This window comes from Phacochoerus africanus, chromosome 8 (assembly GCF_016906955.1).
Source record: "Phacochoerus africanus isolate WHEZ1 chromosome 8, ROS_Pafr_v1, whole genome shotgun sequence".
Lineage (NCBI taxonomy): Eukaryota > Metazoa > Chordata > Mammalia > Artiodactyla > Suidae > Phacochoerus > Phacochoerus africanus.
Genome location: NC_062551.1, coordinates 169,334,972 through 169,360,511, shown reverse-complemented (window position 1 = coordinate 169,360,511; position 25,540 = coordinate 169,334,972). Strand labels below are relative to the sequence as shown.

The window sequence follows — 25,540 nt, the reverse complement described above, 5'->3', positions numbered from 1 at the left end:
AACCCACTGAGCGAGGCCAGGGATAGAACCTGCGTCCTCATGGACACTAGTCAGGTTCTTAACCTGCTGAGCCACAATGGGAACTTCAAGATACAGATCCTTTTAAATTCTCCTTCCCCTGACAGGTCCTGGAGGCTGTTTAGCATTTGAGAAGACAGGCCAGTGCCAGGAACAAAAAACATTCCTTTCAAGTCAGTGTCCCCCACAGACACCAAAGCATGTGACCAAGTCTGCTGAGCAGGTGGTTTATACTGGGATCCTGACACACTTGACTAGGGGCCTCCCCAGAGGCTGGCTCTATTCTAGACTGGGGTTGGGGAGTATTAAAGACTACATCAGTCCTACCCCCAGAAATACAGATTTAAATGAGCTGCAGTAAGGCCTAGGCACGGAAATTTTCGAGAGCTCCCTAAGTGATTCCAGCTGGCCGGCTGTCTGAGAATGAGTGATCCAGACTCAGCCCTGTTCAGAGGAAAGAATCTGAGCGCAGGACGGATGGATCAGGAAAACAAAGGGGTTTGAGGAAAGGCTGATATCACCCGAGAATCATTCTACCTTTTCGCCTTTTTTCTCTGGAGGACTCTGCAAGGGAGTCACCAACGTTCCGATGTGAACAGGACACACACACACACACAAATCATAAAAGATTTTAATGGAGAAGAATGCTCTTTAGAGCCATGCTTCCCAAACACAGACCAACTGCGTTAGAGTCTCGGCAAAGCTGTTTGACCATGCAGAGTCCCAAGCCCCATTACCTAGAGATTCTGATTCAGCAACTCTGGGGAGAGGTCCAGAGGCGGCCTGGGAGACATGAACACACACACATACACATGTATGATTATATACATTAGTTAAAACTTTTTATTTTGAAAAATTTTGAACCTTGAGAAAAGTAGCAAAAACAGTACACGAGCAAACTAGGTACCCTTCACCTAGATTCAGCAACTAACTGCACTTCACCACAGTTGCTTTCCATCTGTCTGCACGTACTTTTTCCTCTAAACTACGTGAAAGTTCAGGCTATCATAAAACGTCCTGTCAGGACGCTTGTCCTCAGAGCAAGACGTCGCCTTTAATACTGCAGTATTATCTGACCCAAGAAATTTAATTACAAATATTCTCAACTGTCCCCAAATCTTTATAGCTGTTTAATTTGTAAAATATATCAAGAATCACACATTTTGCATTTCGTTTTCGTGTGTCTTTAGTCTCCTTTAATCTTTTTTTTTTTTGGCCACCTTGTGGCACGTGCATGTGCCGAGACCAGGGATCAAACCTGCACCCCTGCGGTGACCTGAGCTGCTTCAGTTACAGCCCCCAATCGTGAACATGATATATGCCACAAGGGAATCCGCAGTCTCTTTTAAGCTTGAGCGATCCTGTTGCCTTTTGTCTTTCATGAAATTGCTGTTTCTGAAGAGTCTGGGCTGTTGCATGGAATGTCCCGCAAACACCACACAAATGATACCGAGGACTTCATTACTTCAAGAGGTGCGTCACGTCGGTTTGTCGAACCACTGACGGTGCTACGTTTTAAGTAGCGACTCACAGGTTTATACGCTGTAACTCCCCTTATGACGAACAGACAGTCAGCGGGGAGAAACTCTGGGACGACGTGAATATCCTACTGTCCGATGAGCTTTTGCAAAGCATGTTTTAGCATATTCCTTATCATTGCCGGAATCCATTACAATGGCGGTTGCAAGATGGTACTTTTCAATCATTCTTTGTATTTATTAGCTGATATTCTATAAAAAAGAACTTTCTCGGCAACTTAAATTGCTTTTCTTTGTGTTTCACTAGGGACCCATGGAGGCTATTACTGTTTTCTTTGTTTTTTTTTGAGAGTCATATTTTTCCAATGTTGGCCAGTCAGAGCCCATTTAGGCTCGTTCCTGCACCGCTCTGATAGGTCCCATCTTCCTCTGAGACGTTCCTGCTTTTCCAGCGCAGTCAGATGTTCCAGATTCACCTCACACTTTCTCTGCTGCTCAGCCTTGGAATCAGCCGTGCCTCCGAGGAGCCCTGATTCCTTTCAGTGGAGAAGGATTTAGAAAGCAAACTGAAGGTTTGGTCGTTGCTGCTGAGGGGTTGCTGTGTCCAGGCCTTTTCAACAGAGCTTGGAAAAGCTAACATACGTGTATGTTTGTATACGTATGCACTCCAAGTGAATATATTATATATTAATATATCTATGTACACTTTACCCATATTAACACATACGCCTTTTTAAGCTGAGTTCATAACACGCCTACAATTCAAACACCACACTGCAGAGTTCTCCACCTTCTCCCGTTCCTACGGGCATCCCTCATTCATCTGCTCTGTCTTCGATACATACAAAATAGTTTCAGATCATGGGGCAAAAGCACTAACAGCACGAAGTCAGAATCTCTCTGCATTTCCGCAGGTCCCACCGAGGGGTGGGGCAGAGGCTCTGTGTTCAAGTTGTTTAAATTCTTTCTTCAATGGGATGACGACGTCCACCCGGGGGCCCAGTTTGTTTCTACTGAGAGTCCACTTTAGGCTACGTCTTGCTCACCTTTTTGGGGGGTTAATCTTATGTATCAGGTGAAACACCGACATAACTCAACAGCGACAGGAGCATACAGGGTATGCTCAGAGAAGCCCCACCCCCGTTTCTGTACTTCCCACCCTCGTCCCAGGCACTCCCGAGAGGCGGTCTCCTCACTATTTTCTGCTTTAACCATCCTATTTCTTTTCCTAGAGCTGTACGTACACAACGTACGTAGAAGTTCGTGTGTGTTCTACACGTGTACGTACACACACCTGTTTCCTTCTTCCGCAAACGTAAACGGCACCCAGCCCATTCACGTCATCGTGTGGCCATCACCACCTTCCACCTTCAGAACTTCTTCCTCTTCCCCCAAAGAAAGGCCGCTCATCTAACAATCACTTCCCACTCGGCCCTCGGAGCTCCTTGCACCCGCCCTTCTATTTCCTGTCTCTGTGAATCTGCCTTAGTGTTAGGCTCCTCGTATATACGTGGAATTACACGGCATCTGTCCTTATGGGGCTGGTTTGTCTCGCTCAGCGCAGCATCTCTGGGTTTCACCCGCATCGTGGGATGCATCGCAATCTCCTCCTTTAGAGGCTGAGTAACAGTTCATCGTGTGTATGGACCACATCCAGTGTACCCTTCTCCTCTCGGGGGCGGGGGGGGGGGCCCTGGATTGTCCTCACCTTTCGGATACTGTGAACGGTGCTGCTTTGCAACCCCCGCCTTCACCTCCTGCTTTCTATTCCCTCATCCACCCCAAGGCGGAGCTGGTGGAACACGGGGTGGTTCTCTTCCGACCGTCTCGAGGCAACGCCATTGGGTCTCCGCAGTGCTTGTCCCATCACACTTTCCCAGTGCACATGGGTTCCCATCTCCCCACATCCTAACCTACGCTGGTTATTTTCCATTTATCTGATAACGGCCATCCTAATGCATGTGGGGGTGAAGTGTTACCTCACTGTGGCTTTGACATGCATTTCCCTAAACGATTAGCAATGCTGAGCATCTGTTCACGTGCTTCTTAGCTATTTGTACATCTCCTTTAGAGAAGTGTCTATTCAAGTCCTTTGCCTGTTTTTCACTCTGGCTGTTTGTCACTGTTGGAGTTGTAAAAAAAATATATTCTGGATACTAACCTCTTATCAGATATATGATTTGCAAATATTTTCTCCCATTCCGGGAGTTCCCTTTTCACTGTTAATGCTGTTGTTTGATAAAAATTTTTAATTTTAGTGCAGTCCAATTTGGCTACGTTTTTCTTTTGTTGCTTGGGCTTCTGGTGTCACATCCAAGAAATCACTGCCAGTTCCGACATCGCGAAGCTTTTCCCCGATGTTCTTATCTGAGAGTTTTATAGGTTTAGCCCTACATTTAGGTTGCTGATCCATTCTGAGTTAACTATTATACAATAGTGTGAAATAAAGGTCCAACGTCCTTCTTTTGCATGTAGATATCCAGCTTTTTCCGACGCTATTTGTTGAATCAGATATGCGATTTGGGAAGAACAACAGCTTTCTTGAGACGTAACTCACATCCCTTTAAATATGTGAATCAGTGGTTTTCAGGGTTATGCCAAGATCATTCTACCTAATTTTAGAACATTTCATGACTCCAAAAAGAAACCCCCGCATCTACTGGCCGCCACTCCCTATTCTCCCTTTGAGATAGGAGGGAAGGGGCAGGACACAGCTATTAAAGAATGACGTGGCCATTAAGGATCAGACAGAAACTGGTCAGAACCCATTAGGCCCAAGACGGCAGAAGACCTTCTAGTAAACCTAAAGTCTCAGTATAAGCTCACTATAATAAGGCAGCACGTGCTAGATAACACACCTGCAGGCTCCGTGAAGTTCCGAGGCAGACCAAAAAAGACCAAAAAGTGGGCAGTGGCCCAATTTCTGGAAATCTCACCCCCCTCCCCAAAATAGTTGGAATAATCCTCCCACTTTCCAGGCTGTGAAATTACTCAGCCCATTAAAAAACAAACCGCCCCTGCACTCCAGGGCCTCTCTCCTTCTGAGACAGCCCACACTCTGCCTCTGGAGCACCTGGCACAGTGGGTTGCCATCCTATGTTGCTGCAGCCATGGCTTAGGTCACAACTGTGATTCAGATCTGATCCCTGGCCTGGGAGCTCCCTATGTTGGGGGGAGGCCAAAAAAAACAAAAATTAGAAGTGTACAGCCTAGTATGGTAGTTGCCAACTACAAAGGCTTTTAATTTTAAATCACCTTTTATTTCTTCTGCTTCTCTGATTGACTAGGACTGAGGCAGGTGCCTCATACCCCTGAGGGAAGAGTTATATTTCTCATGCTTCCTTTTGAAACGAATACTTTGAAATTGAACAGCTTAGAGTCCTTCCTTGTCCTTCTCCCTAAACACAATCACCCCTACGCTAAAGATTAGGCATCCTGAGCATATTTGCCTGTGGGTTAAAGATTAGTAGCACATGCTGTTTTTCAGGAACTTTCCTAGTCTGTTCTAATCTCTGATCAACACGCCCTTTTCCCAGTACTGTTATTTGAGGCAATAACCCAGAAGACCACCCTCAAGATCAGAACTCCGGACTCCAGCTTTGACGGCTAAGGTTCCCCCCAAAGAAGGAGAATGCATGTTTGTCCCAATCCTGATTCCTATATGAAAACCTGTTTTTCTCCTTTGTACTATAAAACTCCTTGCAATTCTTTCCAAGGGGGAGTGGGGGGCACAGTCTTTCCGGCATTAGCCTGCTGTGGCCCTCCTCTGCCCGGCAAAGCAATAAAGGTAATTTTTTTCCTCCTTTACCCCAAACCCCATCTTTGTGTTTCAATTCGGCACCAGAAGACAGAGGCCAAATTCCGGCAACAGGACTTCCAATACTATGCTGAATGACAGTGGTGAGAGTGGGCATCCTTGTCTTTTCCAGATCTTAGTGGGAAGGCTTTCCGCTTTCCTCCAGTGAGCATCACCTTTGAGGTGGGTCTGTCATAAATGGCTTTATGTTCAGGTATGTTCCCTCTATACCCACTTTGGTAAGAGTTTTTATCATAAATGCATGTTAGACTGTTTCAAATGCTTTTTCTGCATCTATTGAGATGATCATGTGGTTTTTGACTTTTTTTTGTTAGTGTTAATTTTAAATTACAATTAAATTAAATAAAACTAAAAATTCCATTCTTCAGTTGCAGCAGCCGCACTTCAAGAGCTCGCCAGCCATGGGTGGCTGTCACTACCGCACCGGACAGCAGAGACACAAAACACTTCCATCACTACAGAAAACTCCCTTGGGCGTTGCAACAACTCAAGTGGAACGGAATTACCCGGCCTTCAAATTTTTGTAGAATTTTCTTGTAAAATAATTTGCATCCAGTGCTTTGAAAACAGTTTTACATAAAAATATATAGATACATTTTAAACATGGTAGTGCTACAGGGTCCACTTCGACAAAGCGTATCTTCCTATTCCACCTGGCTTTTCTAGTTTATTTACGCAGCCTCATTCCCTCCTCTGCCAGGTCCACACATATTGCCCTTGTTCCTTATTATGCTAACTAGGAGTCTGCATATTTTGTGGATATTTTCTCCAAAGGACCAGTATTTTGATTTACTGCCTTTTTATTTTCCTCTTCCTTAATCTTTTTATTTTTCCTTTATTTCTTTCTACTTTGTATTTTCTTTGGATTGTAACTTTTTCTATCTTTTTGAATTGGGAATTTAATTTCTTAATTTTTATCCTTTCGTTTTAATTTATGTCAGTTATTTAAAGCTAAAAAATTTTCTTCCAAACACTGCCTTCATTTTATCTCAAAATTCTGCTGTGATTTTTATTATTATGTTTTGGGAATTCTGAAATTTTGATTTATATTTCCCCCTTTCAAACAAAGTTGTTTAAAGAGTTTTAAATTTCACGGTGGAAGGGCATCCCCGGGGGGTAGAGAGTCTGATATGCACACACACTCACACTCACACACACACACACGGTCACACCATCATGAAAGCTTCAGCACCTTTCCTTCCTGCTCCCTTGGCCTTGGTCCTCAGAGAAGTGTGTTAAACCCCCTCCGTGTCTGTCTGTGTATCTTTTCCGTCTACTGAAAGCTCTGTTTCGAACGCCGCCACGTCCGACAGCGAACTGTGACCTGTGCGGTTACACGGTTGGAGCCCCGCACACATCCTTCCTCATCCTTTTCTTGTCCAGCCTTTCGGACTCACTTCCCTGAGGCGTGCCTCCTGTGCGGAACAGAGAGTTGGGTTTGACTTTGGGCACCAATCTGCAATTTTTAATAGGTGAGTTAAAATCACTTACGTGAATACAAACTGCACGTTTGGGCTCCACTCTGTCGTGTGTTATTTGCTGATTTTCCATATTTAGTTCACCTCTTCCTCTGCGTGGTCTATCTTTTAAGCTTTCGTCGCTCTGGTACTGAGGCTGAGGCGGTGTTGGCGGTTAACACCGACAGAGTTCATGATGTCCTTAACTCCCCTATTGCCTCGTTTAGGCTTCGAATATTCAGCCTGTCGGTTTTTGCGTTTTGGCTTTTGCTGTGCATTTCAGGGCTGTACCTTCGGCACATGAAAGTTCCCAGGCAAGGGGGCGAATCGGAGCTACAGCTGCCGGCCTACGCTACAGCCACGGCAACTCAGGATCCGAGCTGCATCTGCAACCTACACCATAGCTCGTGGCAACGCCAGATCCTGAACTCACTGATGGAGGCCAGGGATCAAACCTGCGTCCCCATGGGTACTAGCTGGGTTTGTTTCCACTGCACCACAGCGGGAACTCCTGGTCTGCCGACTGTAAGGCTATTCCTGGATCCCATCTGAAGGCAAGGCAGGAGGAAGAGGGCTTGCTTTCTGCTTCCAGTGTGTTCCTTTGGCAGGCTCCTGCCGCACTCCCATTTTCTCTGCTGGCCCTGTCCTGAGTACACAGCCGTCAGGAGGATTCAGGGGCCAGCAGCAGCAGCACCGCCCTCCCCTGCCTTCAGTGGTCCGACAGCAGCCTCTCTCCAGAGACACAACCGTCAGTGAACAGCTTCCTAGCATCTAGAGGGCAGACTTCTAGCACGCTGCACTGCTGTGGCACCGCGATGACGCCCCTCTCCAACAAGGTACCCCTCGGCCTAGGGGTGGGGGCGGGAGGCTCTTCCTTGGGCTCTCCGCCTCTGCCCCAGCGCGGCGGCTGGGCCGTGTGTTCGCGGTGCTGCTCTTTAGAGTCCTCCTCCCTTCTGAGCAGCCGAGCCCCTTTCCAATCCTCTGCTACTTAACAGCTGTATGAAACTTTCTGTGTTCAAGCCACTGGACCCAGACCCACGCCACACCATTCTGCCTTGCTCCTTCCCTCTGTTTTGTCTTAGACGGATCATCTGTCTTTTGCATGGAGCTCTTGCCATATCTAGTTCCTTAGGAGGGGCCTGGGGTCACATTATTGCCTAAGTCCTTGCATGCTGAAAACCCTCACTATATTCTCAACACCTGAAAAAACAGCGTGTTTAGATATAAAACTGTCTTCTCATTTTCTTTCCTTGAACTTCTTAAAAACACTGCTCTGCTTTGTCTTCATGTTTAATTTGCTGCTGAGAAGTATGATGCAAACCTAACTTTCTTTCCCTTGTAAGAAACTGGCTGTTTTTTTTTGCTGGAGGCTTAGATGAATTTTTCTTTATTCCTAGAATGTAATACTCTGACTAGACTCTGTCTTAGAATTGACCAATCCAGGTCAAGTTTTCCCAGAATAAGGTAGGCCCTTTCAATATGAAAGTATCCTTGAATTTTCGGAAAATTTTCTTCCTTTTTTTTTTTTTTTTTAGGGCTGCACCCGCAGTATATGGAGGTTCCCAGGCGAGGGGTCGAATCACAGCTGTAGCCATTGGCCTACACCACAGCCACAGCAATGCCAGATCCAAGCCGTGTCTGCGACCTACACCACAGCTCACGGCAATGCCGGATCCTTCACCCGCTGAGTGAGGCCGGGGATCGAATCGGCAACCTTGTGGTTCCTAGTCAGATTTGTTTCCACTGCACCATGATAAGAACTCCAGAAAATTTTCTTATATTACAATTTTAAGTACTAATTCTGTTTTTCTTCTTCAGGGGCTCCAATTATGCATGTACACATACCTGTGCAGACACACGCTGGATCTTTGTTGATTGTATTTGACACCTAATAGTTCCTTTCTGAAACTTTTAAACATTTTCTCATATTTATTCTTAGTCTCTTGGCTATTTTGTTGGTTTTGTTTCGTTCTGGCCACACCTGGGGCATGCAGAAGTTGTGGGGCCAGGGACTGAACCCACGCCACAGCTGCGACCTGAACCACAGCAGTGACGTCGGATCCTTAGCCTGCTGTGTCACCAAGGGAACTCCTCTTGGCTACTTTATTTCTCTTCTCGATGACCTTTGATTACACTTTCAGCCGCAACTCCTGTCCCCTTGGAACTGAGTCTTCAACTGAGATGATTTTTCTTTCTTCAATGTTTCTCTTGAATTTGGACAATTTTACTCTCACATCTTCCTGCCTATTGTGCATATTTAGTCTTACAAAATTTATGATTCAAGGTATTTTTTCATATCTGTCAATATTTACTTAACTCAAGATGGGTTACTGTGCAACAGTTTTCCTTTGGTTAGTCACTGATCTGGGCAGTAGAATTTTCAGTAGTTAAAATGGTTTTATCCTCCACTTCTGTTTGTCTTCATGTAGAAGCTTTTCATGGCTGTTGACTGCTGCTTCCCAATCATCTGAAATGTCTTTATGTTTTCCTGGGCTAGCAAAAACAGCACGTTCCACGCTGGCAGGCACCTTGGGTCATGAGATTTCTGCTGGCCGCCTGAGGTGCAGTTTCCCCGGTCGTTACGCCTGTTTGGGACGGGATGGGAAGACTGGTGTCTCTCAATTTTGCGACTGTCTTTGGTTCCTGCATAACTTTATGAATCACCGCCCAGCGTCCTTCTCCTCCTCCAACGTTGTCGGTACCTCCCCGACAATGGCAGTTACCTTCCCAACGCCGCGACATCCAGTCCCTCACACTTTTCATTCACTCTCTTCCTTCCGATTCTCCTTCCTTTCAGCATTTCCCACTCGGACAGGACCCTCTTTTTCTGGGGGTGACTTTGGCTGTGTTAGCCTCCCGCTGCCTTCTCTGTTTGCACGTACATGAATCTCGTCATTCTGGTATGGGACAGGTGCTAGCTCTAGTGGTTTCAGATTGTTATATCTCAACATTTAGGTAACATCACTGGAATCTGTGGTATTCTCGAATGCTGAATTATGTTTTCGGCATGAGTTTGGGATGGTCTGATATGCTCTTCTTTTTGATCAGTATGTTTCTGGAGAATTTGCAGAAAGATTTTGCCCTAGATAGTCACCACCAGCCCTCAGGAGTTGCATTTTTAATAGTCTCTCAAGCTTCTGAACAGTGGTTCCTAAGACGGGTTGCGCATATTAGAGTACATGCAGCTGCGAAGAGGAATGAGGAGCAGGTCCGTACGACTAAGACGTCGTCTTCGGGACACCCCGTTAAAAGAAAAGGCAAGGTTGGGGAAAGTGTGTGGGACATGCTGTCATTTACAGAAGAAGGCAGGGGATACATGCGTATACATGTACACAGACTCGCAGGGGTGTATTTGCTTATGTTTTAAAGTGGGGTATACACTATAAAATGAAAAGAAAGTGGTTACCTATGACAGAAGACGGGTAAGGTGAAGGGGGTCATACTTTGTTTTACAGATTTCACTTTAAGAATGATGTATATCATGTATATACTTACAAAGAAAAACATTTAAAAAGCAATCTCTAAAAACCAAACCCCAACCGAAACAAATAAACCTCAGTTTATATCAAGCTGGCAGCATTGCCACTCCAGGACAAACTAACACGAATGAATGTGCAACACATTATTGACCTTCTTCCCCTGAGGGTGAGGGGAAAATGCCAAGAACTGGAACACTGGCCGTAATCACAACGACGACTGTCCCGGCACTGCTTTTCTGAAGCTGTCCTGTGTGCGTGGTGGGACAGAGTAAATGAGTTATTTTGTTAGTGACCTGAAGAATCAGGGCTTTGCTGTGGTACAACGCAGACAACAGGTTTGAGACAGTAAAGATAAAGTAAGCAAAACCACCACCTCCTGAATTTTAGTAGGAGGTATCCATATAAGCCAATGATTTCTTCACTCTTAATAACAATACTTTCTAAAAAAGGAGTTCCTACCTCTCTCCACCACAAAGACTAGAAAGAATGACCAATCCAGCAGCACTGAGCAATCCAGCGGTCAGATTATGGTCTCTAAGTACCACTTCCCACGAAAAGGAGCCCAGGAACCTAAAAGAAACAGCTGATTCCATATGCGGGAAAAGAAATGTAAAAGATGAACCTGGAACCTTCTGAAATGTCAAAAATCCGAGGGAACAGAGTCAGGAGACAACTTGATGAGGCTCCTGTGAAGCCAAAGACAGGATAATTCAAGAATCAATATGGACAATTAGTGTAATGGATTGATTAAATATGTGTTTCAATCTTTGGGAGTTCCCTTCATGGCTCAGCAGCTAACGAACCCAACTAGGATCCACGGGGATGCAGGTTTGATCCCTGGGCGTTGCCATGAGCTGTGGTGTAGGTAGCAGATGCAGCTCAGATCCCAGTTGCTGTGGCCAGCAGCTGTAGCTCTGATTCCATCCCTAGCCTGGGAACCTCCACATGCCACAGGTGCGGCCCTAAAAAGACAAAAGACAAAAAAAAAAAGTATGAATCTTAGAATTTACCATATTAGATAACAACAACAACACTGAAAATAATATTGGAGGATAAGGGTAATTCAACTTATTATTTTGAAAAGTGGTAAACAAAGAAAAATATCAAGCATTTAAACTCTATTTCCTGCGTGAACTACACCTCAGGATAACCAAACAGTTGATGAAAGTTTATTTTAATAGATATATTCCACTTAATGTGGACAGAATGGTAATCTTAAAATTTCCCATTTTGCAACTATAATAAATTGATGGGTCTAAATCAGGGTCAATAACCTAGAGCCAGAAGATTGGCCGTATGTTTTTATAAATAAAGCTTTACTGGAACACAGCCTTGCCCATCTGTTTATGTATTGCCTTTGGCTGCTTCGTCTTTTTAGGGCTGCACCTGCGGCATGTGGAGGTTCCCAGGGCAGGGGTGGAATCGGAGTTAAAGGACAGAGACGACAAGTTGCAAGAGAGACTGTGTGGCTCCTGAGCATGAAATATTTGCTCTCTGACCCTTGAAGAAAATCTGTCAACCCCTGATCCAGACCACAAGCAGTAACGGCTGCTACACTAGAATGAGACACTCAGACCATATATGCTTCCTAACAGAGGTAAACACCGCCACCCGTGAAATATTCTTGTGAAAAAACTGAACCCGAACCTGATCCAGCCTCTAGGTCTAGTTACTAATTTCTAGGCAGGGAGGACAGAGATGCATGTTAAATGATACCACGGACATATAATCAGTGAAATCGAATTGTGGGAAATTTTAAAGACAAATGACTTGGTTTTTTCAACAAATAAACTGCAAGAAGACAATGAGAGAGAGAAGGAAAATCCACAGATTAAAAGAGGCTTAAGGGACATATCAACCAACTGCAATATGCTGATCTTATCTGGGTCCTGATTCAAAGAAAACGTAAAAAAGAGAGAGAGAGACAGACAGACAGCAAGGAAAATTTAAACACTGACTAAATATTTGTTGATGTGAAGGAATTACAGTGTATTTACATGTGATGTTATTATGACTGTTTTTCAAATATTACCTATGAGATACATAATAAATATGTAATGAGAGAATGATACTATGTTTAGGCAATTGGGCAGGAAGGGGGCAGCAAATGTGCAGGTACAATGAAAACACCACTGACTATTCGGATAAAGGATACATAGATATTCACTGTGCTATTTTTGCTACTTTTATATACACTCGAAATTTCATATTACAAGTAATTTCTTTGATGGGGGAGAATGTTAAATAACCACCTGGAAGGTCTTTCACGTGATACCGTCCTGCAAGGCTCACTGGATTGAGCACAGCCTCCTGAGGGAGACAGAGCCCGCAGCCCCGACGCCAGCTCTCTCTACCCTCTATTGAAACTGCAACTGTGATGGGCAGTAATTGCTGACATGAGCGAAATCAATCAAATACACCGAGGCAAAAAAAAGTGAATTTGATCTTGAGGAGAAAAACACAGTGGGGTTATTAGCTTAAGTGAAATGATGCATTTTACTTAATGCTTGATTCAAAGTGGGACAGTTCCAAAGACCAAGTGAGAATTGAGGGGAGGAAATAAGGGATCCTTACAACATTGTTCCTACTGGGGGATTTTCCTCCCACCTCTTGCTCTCAGCGGAGGATTCTGCGAAAGCTCTATGTTTTTTCAGAGGCAAGTTTAGATGACAAGACGCCCTTCATTCTGCCTCGCAGGGTAGAGGGAACTGACGAGGAAGGACGAGGGGTGTGGGATCCTGTTCGGAAAAGGCGAGCTTGAGAGAAGCCTGCCTATCCTAAATTAATGCACAATGGAGAGGTCCAGATTTGAGAGTTCATTTCATCTCAGGTAGGCCTCTTTTGGGGGGCAGGGGCCTATGAAAAAGAAGGGATAGGCAGGGGACCCTACGTTTTTCTATGGTCGGCTGCACACTTTTGGGCAGAGAGCTAGTTGGCTATGGGGCGCTTAGGTCTAGTGACTCACCCAGAGGGGGCTGCAGCATACCCCCATTCTTCTCACAGTTGCCGACAGGCTGGATTTCAGCTGAGTCAACGAGCCGCCAGAAGTCATTTTTGTTGTCACTTGCCGTCCAGGCGAAGGCGGAGGCGAGCCCCTGTCAGCCCAACTACTGTGGCGATACAGGTGGACGTGGTGTTCCTGGGATCCTGGGCTTCCAATTTCATGCTGATCTTGAACTCGTTGCTCGGAGGTGTGTAGGACTGCGGAGGACAAGCCGTGTGGGTTAGGCAGACCAAGAATAGATGGCATTTTTCAGTAATGAGAGTAAGAGATGGAGCCTGAAAGTTTATACTTTGGCCCCAAACTGGTTACAGCTGGGCCAGGGACAACCCCCTGCATCATTCCCTAATACTCAGGAAGGTCCCCGTGCCGAAGAAACACTGAAAGGTAAAATGAAGGGAGAAAATTACTTTCTCCGGCAGCATGAAACTTTGACTCACCAGTGAGAAAAGGAAAGGGTCTCAAATGGCTCTTGCTTAAGTACTGGTTCATCTCATCTTCTCTGAATCCCTAACACTCCAAGTACTGACACCATTTTCTCTTCAGAAATGATCACATCCTTAGTGCCTCTTCATGGAGCATTTCAGTATATTGGCTTGTACGGCCACCGCTCAGACCAAGCACTGGGGGGTAATTCTTTTTCCTTTTTTTTTTTTTTTGGTCGTTTTGTCCTTTTTTTTAGGGCCCCGCGGCATATGGAGGTTCCCAGGCTAGGGGTCCAGTCGGAACAGGAGCTGCCGGCCTACGCCAGAGCCACAGCAACGCTGGATCTGAGCCGAGTCTGTGACCTACACCACGGCTTACGGCAATGCTGGACCTTCACCCACTGAGCGAGGCCAGGGATGAAACCCACATTCTCACAAACGCTAGCTGGGTTCACGAAGCGCTGAGCCACGACCAGAAGCTCCTATTTTTTTTCTTATTTTGACATTAGCTTAGAGTTAAATCCCTATTTTTTAAAACGACTTTAAGTTTTAGTGGACACGCGGTCAACTATGCACTCTGGTGTTGTCCTGACACACATCCACACGCCCGGCACCGTGGCGGCGCGCAGACGCTGGACGAGGACTGCGGGTGCCCTCCCGCATTTCCGTGTCCCTGGGGATCGGTCCAGCCCTTCCCAGACCCTGTCTGCAGGCAAGCAGCACTTTACGTTCTATCCCTGCAGACTGGTTTGCATTGCTAGACTTAAATGGAGCCACAGAGAATGTATCCTTTTTTTAAATGGGCTTTCACTCACTGTAACTATCCTGATATTTATCCGTATTGTTGAATGTTTCAATACTTCATTGCGTTTTGTTTACGACTATTTTTAAGAGCAGCTTTAGAGTTGGAGCAAAACTGAGAGGACGGGGCAGAGGTTTCCCATAAAACCCTGCCCCGCACACGTGCAGAGTCTCCCCTATGCCTGGCATCTTCTGCCACCGTGGTACCTGTGTTACAACTGATGAACCTGCACTGACACACAGTTCACGTGAGGACTGTGGCCCGACACCTGGCTCAGGAACTTCCGTGGTTTACACCGGGGTTCTGTCTTGGTGGTGTATCTTCTATGAATTGGTCTAATGTAGACAAAGCATTCATCATTATTCAATCACACGAAGCAGCTTAACTGCACTAAAAACGCTCCGTGCTCTATCGACTCGCCCACCCAGTCTCAACCACTTATCTTCCTACCGTCTCTATAGTCTTGGTTTTCTCCAGAATATCATATAGTTGGAATCACACAGTACACAGCTTTTCCAGAGTGGCTTGTTTCCCTTAGTAACAAGCATTTAAATTTCCTCTATGGCTTTTCATAGCTTGAGAGATCACTTCTTTTTAGAGTGTGTGCAGCCACCGCCTGGCTATACCATGGTTTATTTATGCATTCACCTACGGAAGAACATCTTGGTTGCTTCCAAGTTTTGGCAGTTGTGAGGAAAGCTCCAACAGATATCCATATATATGTTTTCGTGTGGACATAAATTTTCCACTCCTTTGGGTAAATACCAAGGAATGCAACTGTTGGACTGTATGGTGGGAGTATGTTTGGTCGATAAGAGATCACCAGACTGTCTCACAAAATGTACGCACACTTCGCATTCCCATGAGCAACGGACGAGAGTTCCCGCTGCTCCTGTCCTTGCCAGCACGCGGTGCTAGCAGTGTTCTGGATTTTGGCACTCCGAGAGGTCTGCAGTGGCAGGCCGTTGTTGTTTTAGCTTGCTTTTCTCTGACGACGAATGACATGGAACATCTTTTCATGTGCTATTTTGTCATCTGCCCGTCTTTGGTGAGGTGTCTATTAAGATCTTTGGCCCATTTTTTGAGTTATTTTCTTTCTTTTTTTTGTCCTTTTGTCCTTTCTAGGGCCGCTCCTGCGGCATATGGAGGTACCCCAGGCTAAGGGTCCAATTGGAGCTGTAGCCACCAGCCTGTGCCAGAGCCACAGCAACATGGGACCTGAGCCGTGTCTGTGACCCACACCACAGCTCACAGCAACGCCGGATCCTTAACCCACTGAGTGGGGTCAGGGATTGAACCCTCAACCTCATGGTTCCTAGCTGGATTCGTTAACCACTGAGCCACAATGGGACCTCCTGGAGTTATTCTCTTATTTATGAGTTTTTAAAGTGTTCTTTGTATATTTTGGATAAAAGTCCTTTATCAGATATGTCTTTTGCAAATATTTTCTCCCAGACTACGGCTTATCTCATTCTCTTGACAGTACCCTTCACGGAGCAGAAGATCTGATTTTTATGAAGTCTAGCTTATCAGTTATTTCCTTCGACACTTACGCCTTTGGCGCTGTACCTAAGAAGTCATTGCCATACTCGGGGTCATCTTGGTTTTCTCCTCTGTTATCGTCAACAAGTTGTACAGTTTTGAGTTTTAATTTAGGGTGTGGTCTATTTTAAATAATTTTTGTGAAGGGTGTAAGGTCTGTGTCTAGACTTTTATTTCTGCATGCAGTTGTCCAGTTATTAAGACCTTTGCTGAAAAGACCATCTTTGCTCCACTGTATTGCTTTTGTTCCCTTGCCAAAAATCAGCTGGTATATTTATATGGGACTATTTCTGTTCTCTATTTTGTTCTACTTACCTATCTGTTTTTTCTTTTGCAATTGCCGCACTGTCATGCTTACGGCAGCTTTGTCTTGTCCTCAAGCTGGGTAGTGTACGCCCTCCGACTTTGTTCTTCTCCTTCAATACTAAGCTGGCCATTCTACATCTTCCAACTTTCCACACGAACTTTAGAATCAGTTCGTCAACATCCGTAAAATAAAGTGCCAGAATTTTTCTCTTTTTTGTCTTTTTAGGGCTGTATCCATGACATATAGAAGTTTCCAGGCTAGGGGTTGAATTGGAGATATAGCTGCTGGCTTACACCACAGCCACAGCAACACGGGATCCAAGCCGCGTCTGCGACCTACACCACAGCTCATGGCAATGTCAGATCCTTAATCCACTGAGCGAGGCCAGGGATCGAACTCGTGCCCTCATTGATACTAGTTGGATTAATCCCCACTGAGCCACAACAGGAAATCCAAGTGCCAGAGTTTTGAGTAGGCTTCTGTTATACAATATTAACCTTGTATCCTGCAACCCTGCTATAACTGCTTATTAGTTCTAGATGTTGTTTGCTTCTTATTGTTGATTCGTCCAGGTGTTTTATATAGACAATAATGTCAGCTGTAAAGAGAGTTTTAGTTTTCCTTACCAATCTGTATATCTTTAAATCCTTTTTCCTGTCTTATTGCAATATTTAGGACTTCTAGTATGATGCTGAAAAGGTGTGGTGAGCGGGAGTGCCCTTGTTTCTGATTTAGCAGGAGAGCTTCTAGTTTCTCACCATTAAGTATGATGTTGGCCACAGGTTTTTTATGTAGATATTATCCCTCAGCATAACTATTCTAACACTTATCCACATTGCTGAATGCATGAGTAATTCACTTCTTTTCACTGCAGAGTGTGGCATTATGCTGAGGAACATCTGGCATGGTTCCAGTTTTTAACTACTACAAATAATCTTCTAGGAATATCCATCTATAACTCTTCACTGGAAATATACTTTCTTTTCTCTTGGGTAAACATCTAACGGTAGAATGGATGGGTCATATGGTAGGCATTTAACACATATACCAGAGAACGTACCTTTTTACAGTGTATAATTCACAGAGTTTAAGTACATTCACAGAGTTGTGTAAACATCACTCTACCTAAACCTAGAACATTTTCATCATCCCCCTCGAAAGAAATCCCTTACTCATTAGTGGTCTCTCCCCATTCGCCCCTCAGTCTAATACCTGGTAATTGTTAATCTAACTCATCTACCAATGGATCTGTCTCTTCGGGAGGTTTAGTATAAATGAAATAATACAAAATTTGAGTGGCTCCTTTCTTCACTCGACACAATGTTTTCAAGTTTAATCTATGCTGTAGTGTTTATCAGTACTTCCTTTTCATTGCTGGATAATATTCCGTTGTAATGGATATACATTTTTGCTTATCCACTCAACAGTTGATAGACATCTGGGTTGTTTCCTTGTTCTAACTATTATATATTATGATGCCATGAACATTTGTGTATCCATTTTTGTGTGGTCGTATGTTTTCATTTCTCTTGGGTATATACCTAGAAGTAAGACTGCTGCGTCATGTCTTAATTCCATGTTTAACATTTTGAATAACTTCCACACTGTTTTCTAAAGGGGCCACAGCATTTTGTAATCTCATTAGCAACATAGATGGACCCAATTTCTTCATATCCTCACAAACACCTGCTATTGTCTGCCCTTTTGACTTCAGCTATCCAGTATTTGTGAGGTGTTACCTCCTTGCAGTTTTGATTTACATTCCCCTGAAGACCAATGTTGTGCATCTTTTATGTGCGCACAGGGCATTTGGATGTATTTGGACAAATGTTTATTCAAATTTTTGCCCATTTAAAAATGAAATTATGTTTTAACTTTTGAGTTGTCCATCATATCTTCTGGATACAAGCCCCTCATCAGACACATGATTGGCAAGTATTTTCTCCCTTTGTGTGGGGGTCATTTCATTTTCTCGATAGTATCTTGGGAAGCACAAAAGCTTTTAATTTTGATGACTCTGAAGTCTAATCTATCTAGTTTTTCTTCTGTTGCTTGTGCTTTGGGTACCTTCTCCAAGAAGATATTGCCTAATCCAAAGGCATGACGATTTCTCCCATGTTTTCTTCTAAGAATTTTACTGGTTTCGTTGTAGTGTTTACATTTATGACTCTCATCTATTTAGCAGTTAATTTTTGAATATGGTGTGAGGTGGGGTCCAACTTCATTCTTTGTAATTGGATTTGCAGTTTGTCCCTGCATCAGCTGTTGAAAATCCCACTGAACTCTCTTGACATCCTTGTCCAAAATCAATTGATCATAAACGTATGAGTGTATGTCTGGCCTGTCACTCTCAAACCGAATCCGCTGAGCTATATGTATATATTTATGCAGTACCATAATACTGTAGTAAGTTTTGAAATCAGGAAATCCCCCACTTTTGCTCTCCTTTGCCAAGGCTGTTCTGGCTGGTCTGGGTCTTGTGTATTTCTATGTGAATTTTAGGATAACTTGTCATTTTCCGCAAAATACATGGCTGGGATGTTGACAGGAATTACATCGAATCATTATATCAACTTGAAGATTACTGCTGTCAGCTGTGTGTGATCTGCCAATATTTTCCCCAAGTCTACGGCTTCTATTTTCCTTCTCTTACCAAGTGTTTTTGAATAGCAGAAGCTTTTAATTTGGCAATGTTAACTTAATGAGTTTTTAAAATAATGAATCATGCTTTCGGTAAGGTGTTTTCTAAAGTTTTATTTTAGGGTTTCATATACATGTTAGTTTATTCCTAAATATTAATTTTTTGTTGCTCTTATAAAAGGGAGTCTCTCTTACATGGTATCTTCTATGGAGTTACTTTCAACCACTGAGTAAAACGCTGGCTTTAGTCCTGAGGTGTGTATGTATATATATATATATATATATATATATATATATATATATATATATATATTTCATTTAATTCCTAGTTTATTTAGTGGTTTTGCTCAGTAATGTGCTGAAGTTTTAATGTCAAAGTATTTTCCAAAGCAACTTAAAAAATTTAACATTTTTACCAGTAGTTTATGAAAGTTTCATTTATTCCACATCCTTGCCACTATTAGGTATGGCTGGCATTTTTTTTTTCTATCAGAGACATTTAAACAAATGTATAGAGATATCTCATTATGATTTTTACTTTGTATTTCCCTAGTGAAATAATTTTGACAATCAATTCATGTGCTTATACGCCACTCATATATTTCATTTTGTGTTTATTCTAATATTTCAGTCTGGGTTGCTTTTATTTCTGGGGTATATGGTGGTACTGGTAGTATAATGTTGAATACAAGTGACAAGAGCAGACACTCTTATCTTGTTTCTAATCTTATGGGGGAACATTTCATCTTAATTCCCATTAAGTACGATACCATGTGTAGATTTTCATAGGATTTGGGAAATTCCATTCTATTCTTGTTGGTTGAATGTTTGTTCTCATAATACTGGACACTGGATTTTGTCAAATGCTTTTCTGCATCTACTGTGATCACCACACATCTTCCATTAGTGTGTTCATGCGGTAAATTACATTGATTTTTTTCAATGTTAAATCAACTTTGCATTCTCGGAATTAAAATCCGCTTGGTGGGGATGAATTATTTGTATGTATTGCTGGATTCAATTTTGGATTCAACTTCTTAAAATTTTGTTTAGAATTTTTACATGTATTTTCACATGAGAGGCTGCTCTGTAGTTTTTTCTTTCAACGTCTTTGCCTGGCTTTGGTTTTAGATTAATGCTTATCACACAGATCGAGTAGGGAGGTATTCCTTTCCCTTATACTTTCCAGAAGACTCTGTAGAATTTGCATTATTTTTTTCCCTAAATGTTTGGAACAATTCACCAGCAAAGTCGTCTAGGCCTAGAATTTTCTTTGTGTGAACGTAGTGAACTGCGAATTCAACTTCTGTAACAGAAACAGTACTATTGATGTTTTCTCTCTTCTTGAAGGAGCACTGGGAATTTGCATCCTTCATAAAAATTATCTGTTTCATCTAAGTTTTCAAATCCTAAAAGGTGATGTTCCCGCTGTGGTGCAGTGGGAATGAATCTGATCAGGATCCGAGAGGATGCGCGTTCGGTCCCTGGCCTTGCTCAGTGGGTTACGGATCCAGCGTTGCCATGAGCTGTGCTGTAGGTTGTAGATGCAGCTCGGATCCTGTGTTGCTGTGGCTGTGGCTGTGGCCGTGGCCGTGGCCAGCAGCTGTAGCTCCAATTCGACCCCTAGCCTGGGAACCTCCATATGCCACGGGTGCGGCCCTAAAAAGCAAAAACAAAACAAAACAAAACCTTAAAAAAGGCATAAATTTGTTCCTAATATTAAAATAGTAATCCTTTTAATATATGTAGAATCAATAGTGATGTTACCTCTTTCAGCTCAGATACTAGTAATCTGTGTTTTCTTGATTAATCTGGCTAGAGGTTTATCACTTTATTGATCTTTGCAAAGAATCATTTTTTGGTTTCAATAATTTTCTCTATTATTTTTCTTTTTCTTATCTCATTGATTTATGCTCTTTTTTTTTTTTTTTCTTTTTTGGCTGCGCATGTGGCATGCAGAAGTTTCAAGGCCAAAGATCAAACTCATGCCAAAGCAGTGCCCCAGGCCGCTGCAGTGGCAATGCTGGATCCTTTACTTGCTGCAGCACTTGGGGAACTTGAATGCTCTTTTATTATTTTCTTTCCTCTCCTTAATTGGTCAGTTTGCTTTCCCGCCCCTAGTTTTTTAAAGTGGAAGCTGAGGTCACTAAGTTAAATGTTTTTCTTTTCTAATATATGTATTTTAGTGCTATAATTTTTCCCCAAAGTACTGCTTTAGCAGCATCCCACAGATTCTGAAATGTTCTGCTTTCATTTCATTCAGTTGAAAGTACTTTCTAATATCCCTTTTTGTTTCTAAATATCGATGGTATGCTTAGAAATGTGTTTCTTAGTTTCCAAATATTTGGAGATTTTCTAGATAGTGTTCTGCTAATTCCAATGCAATCAGAGAACACACTTTGATTATTTAAGTCCTTTTAAATTTATCAAATGTTTTATGTGTAGAATATGGTCCAAATTGGTAAATGCAGAGTTCCCGTCGTGGCGCAGTGGGTAACAAATCCGACTAGGAACCATGAGGTTGTGGGTTTGGTCCCTGGCCTTGCTCAGTGGGTTAAGGATCCAGCATTGCCGTGAGCTGTGGTTTAGGTCACAGACTCGGCTCGGATCCTGCGTTCCTGTGGCTGTGGTGTAGGCTGGCAGCTACAGCTCCAATTAGACCCCTAGCCTGGGAGCCTCCATATGCTGCAGGAGCGGCCCTAGAAAAGGCAAAAAGACAAAAAAGAAAAAGAAAAAAAAAGGTGAATGCTCTGCATGCAGATGAATATATATTCTGTTACTGGAGAATGTTCCATTTATGTCAGGTCAGTTTGGTTCACAGTGTTACACAAGTCCACTATATACTTGCTGGTTTTCTATAATTTTTTTTTTTTTTTTTTTTTTTTTAGGCCCACACCTGTGGCATATGGAGGTTCCCAGGCTAGGGGTCTAATTGGAGCTGTAGCTGCCAGCCTACACCACAGCCACAGATGCGGCAACAGCAGATCCAAGCCATATCTGCAACCTACACTGCAGCTCACAGCAATGCTGGATCCTTAACCCACTGAGTGAGGCCAGGGATGGAACCCGCAACCTCATGGTTCCTAGCTGGATTTGTTTCCACTGCGCCAGGATGGGAACTCCTGGTTTTCCATTTCTTTAATTATAGAGAAGAGTATTAAAAGTTCCACAAATTTTAGATTTATTTCTCCTTACAGTTCTATTATTTTTTTGCTTTACATAGGAACCGTGTGACCCCTTTTCATGATAAAATTACTGTCTTTATATGTGGTAGTACCTTTGCCTCTGAAACATACATTGATATTACTATAGCCAATTCAGCTTTTTATCACTCATGTCAGCATGGTGTATGATTTTTCATTCTTTTACTCTGTTTGTGTCTTTACATTTAAAGTGTACTTTTTGCGGGGAGGTCTTTTTGTCTTTTTAGGTCTGCACTTGCAGCATATGGAGGTTCCCAGGCTAGGGGTCCAATCAGAGCTGTAGCCACCAGCCTAAACCAGAGCCACAGCAACAGGGATCTGAGCCATGTCTGCAACCTACACAACAGCTCACAGCAACACCAGACCCTTAACCCACTGAGCACAGCCAGGGATCAAACCCGCATCCTCATGGATGCTAGTCAGGTTCACGAACTGCTAAGCCATGACAGGAATTCCTAAAGTATAATTTCTTACAGGCAGAATGTAATTTCTTTTTTATCCAAACTGACCACTTATAATTAGATTATTGATATGGTTGGATTTGTGTGTGCGTGTGAGTGTGTGTGCGTGCACGCACGTGCTTTTTAGGGCTGCACCTGTGGCACATGGAAATTCCCAGGCTAGGGATTGAATCGGAGCTACAGCTGCTGGCCTACACCACAGTCAAGCAATGTGTGATCTGAGCCGTGTCTGCAACCTATACCCCAGCTCATGGCAATGCCAGATCCTTAACCCACTGAGTGAGGCCAGGGAGCAAACCCGCGTCCTCATGGATCCTAGTTGGATTTGTTTCCACTGCACCACACTGGGAGCTCTCTGATACGGCTGGATTTAAATCTACCATCTTGCTCTTTTCTGTTACTTTGGTAGTTGCTTTGGGGTTTAGAGTAAAGATATTTAAATTATCAGTCTATGTACAAATAATAATACACTACTTCATATATAAGAATTTTACAATAGTATACCTAAGATTTCTCCCCCAGCTTTAATGCTATATTATTACTAATACACCCGTTATCACTTCTATAACATCATCGTTTACACATTATCTGTTATAGAGACTTAATACGAAATACAATCTTGGGAGTTCCCGTCGTGGCGCAGCACAAACAAATCCGACTAGGAACCATGAGGTTGCGGGTTTGATCCCTGGCCTTGCTCAGTGGGTTAAGGATCCGGCACTGCCATGAGCTGTGGTGTAGATCACAGACGAGGCTCGGATCCTGACTTGCTGTGGCTCTGACGTAGGCCAGTGGCTACAGCTCCGATTAGACCCCTAGCCTGGGAACCTCCACGTGCCGTGGGAGCAGCCCTAGAAAAGAAAGGCAAAAAGACAAAAAAAATAAAAAGAAATAACATCTTAAGTATTTTCCCTTGTAATTACAATTTCTAGTAACTTTCATTCCTTTGTGTAGATCTGCAACTCCATTTGTTGATTTTTCCTTCCTCATGAAGGACTCAACATTTTGTATCGTGAGTCTGCTGGTGATGAATTCTTTCAGTTTTTGTGTATCTGAAAATATCTTTATTTCGCCTTCATTTTTGGAAGATCTTTTTGATGGGTATAGAATCTGGGGTTGACAGTTTTCCCTTCGATACTCTGAAGATTGCTACTCAACTTCTCCTTGCCTGCGCTGTTCATGGTAAGAAAATACAGTGTCCTTCTCACCTTAGCTTCCCTGGATGCAGGGTGTCTCCCCCTTTGGCTGCTTTTAAGATGTTCTCTACCACGGGTTTTTTATAAGAACTTTTCATTTTTGTAAGTACAATTTTATAATTTTTACAATAATATAACTAATAATTTATAATATTAAATATTTATTTTGCTGAACCTGTAGATTTATACCTTTCCTCAGCTTTGTAGTATTTTCTGCCGTTTTATCTTCAAATACGTTTCCGGTGCCTCATCTTGCCTTTGGTCTGTGAAGTCACCCATAGAACCTGAAGTTACCGCAGGCCTCGCTGAGTTTTCTCATCTTTTAAGAATTCTGTTTCCTCTCTGTGCTTCGTTTTGAATATATCTTCCATTGCCGTGTTTTCACATTTACTAATCTTTCCTTCTGCCATTAATTCCATCTAGTGTATTTTTCATTTTTTAAAAAGTGGTTCAACGTGAGTCTTTTTTTGTATCTCCCAAGTCTGCTTCACTTTCAAACACATGGAACACAATTAAAATCACGGCTCCAATGTTTTTTATTCACTATTCTAAGATTCGTAGAGGTTCGAAGTCTGTTTCAACTGAGCGATCATTCTGCTCATCATTAGTTACGTCTTCCTGCCTCCTTGCATGTCTGACCATCTCTGGATGCCAGACGCTGTGACTTTTCCTTGCTAGGAGCGAGACATTTCTGCATTCCCTCCTTGTGCTGTGTTCCTAGACGCACATCAGTCATCCATAACCAGGCTGATCCTGCTGAGTCTTGCTCTCGGTCTGTTAGGCAGGTCCAGACCATGCTCGTCCCAAGGCTGGTCACTTCCCACTGCTGAGCAGGATCTCCAAAGTATTCACCCACTGCCACATGAATTAGGGGACCTGCCAGGCGACCTGGTGGGGCAGGCGCTTTTCGCAGCTCTGCGCGAGCCCTAGACTCTGTCCTTTCCGTGCCCGTCCAATCCTTTCAGGGGGTCCCCTCGGCTGCGACGCTCACGTGCGCACACTGAACAAGAGCGCTTTGCCGAGTACTCGCGTACTCGAAGGGGGCTCTCCGCAGATCCCTGCAGTTTTCTTCCTGCGCAGCTCTCTCCTCTCTGGTACTCTGTCCTACAAATTCTAGTTTTCTGGACTCGCAGCTCCATCTTCGCAAATTAGGGACTCTTTCAGGCTCAATCAAGGCTCCCTTTCCCAAGGCAATGGTCTCAAAACTATCTTAAGGCAACAAACCATAAGGGGCTCAACTCATTAGTTTTTCATCTCCCCTTATGCTTGGCTGCCTCATCGTCACTAGCTGGAAAACCATTATTTAATATATTTTGTCTTTTTAAATTATTTCAGGTGAGAGTATGAATTTAGTCTCCATCATTTTAAATGAGCAGAAGTCTTACATTTGTACTTTTATTTAGAGAACAGGAAAAATTCAAACACAAAGTGAAATGTTGACAGTTTGTGGAAATAACCAACGAACACGAAAGGAGGGAGATATAAACAACTTCCCACCACGCAGCTGCATTTCGAGCGGTACGCTTCCTTGTTTCCTGGCCACATCGTGGGCTGATACAGCCAACACCATCTGTACCGTGGGGGGGCATTTAATCCTCCGTGGGAAGTTCTGAATGACCTCTGCTGAGGGCCTGACATACTCCCCGGTGGGGCCCAGTGCCAGATTCTTGCGGAAAGATGAGACTGTGGCAGGGGAGTCGTATACAGAGAAATG

At 43.4% G+C, this 25,540-nt stretch overlaps 1 protein-coding gene across 1 annotated transcript in view; it reads right to left on the bottom strand.

Annotated features, from left to right (window-relative positions):
* The window catches only part of SCMH1 (Scm polycomb group protein homolog 1), a 190,374-nt gene that overhangs the window by 99,742 nt on the left and 65,092 nt on the right, over nucleotides 1–25,540 (bottom strand). The window contains 2 exon segments of the mRNA XM_047789532.1: nucleotides 13,215–13,314; nucleotides 13,316–13,450. Of these exon segments, the coding sequence (XP_047645488.1) occupies nucleotides 13,215–13,314; nucleotides 13,316–13,450 (235 nt within the window).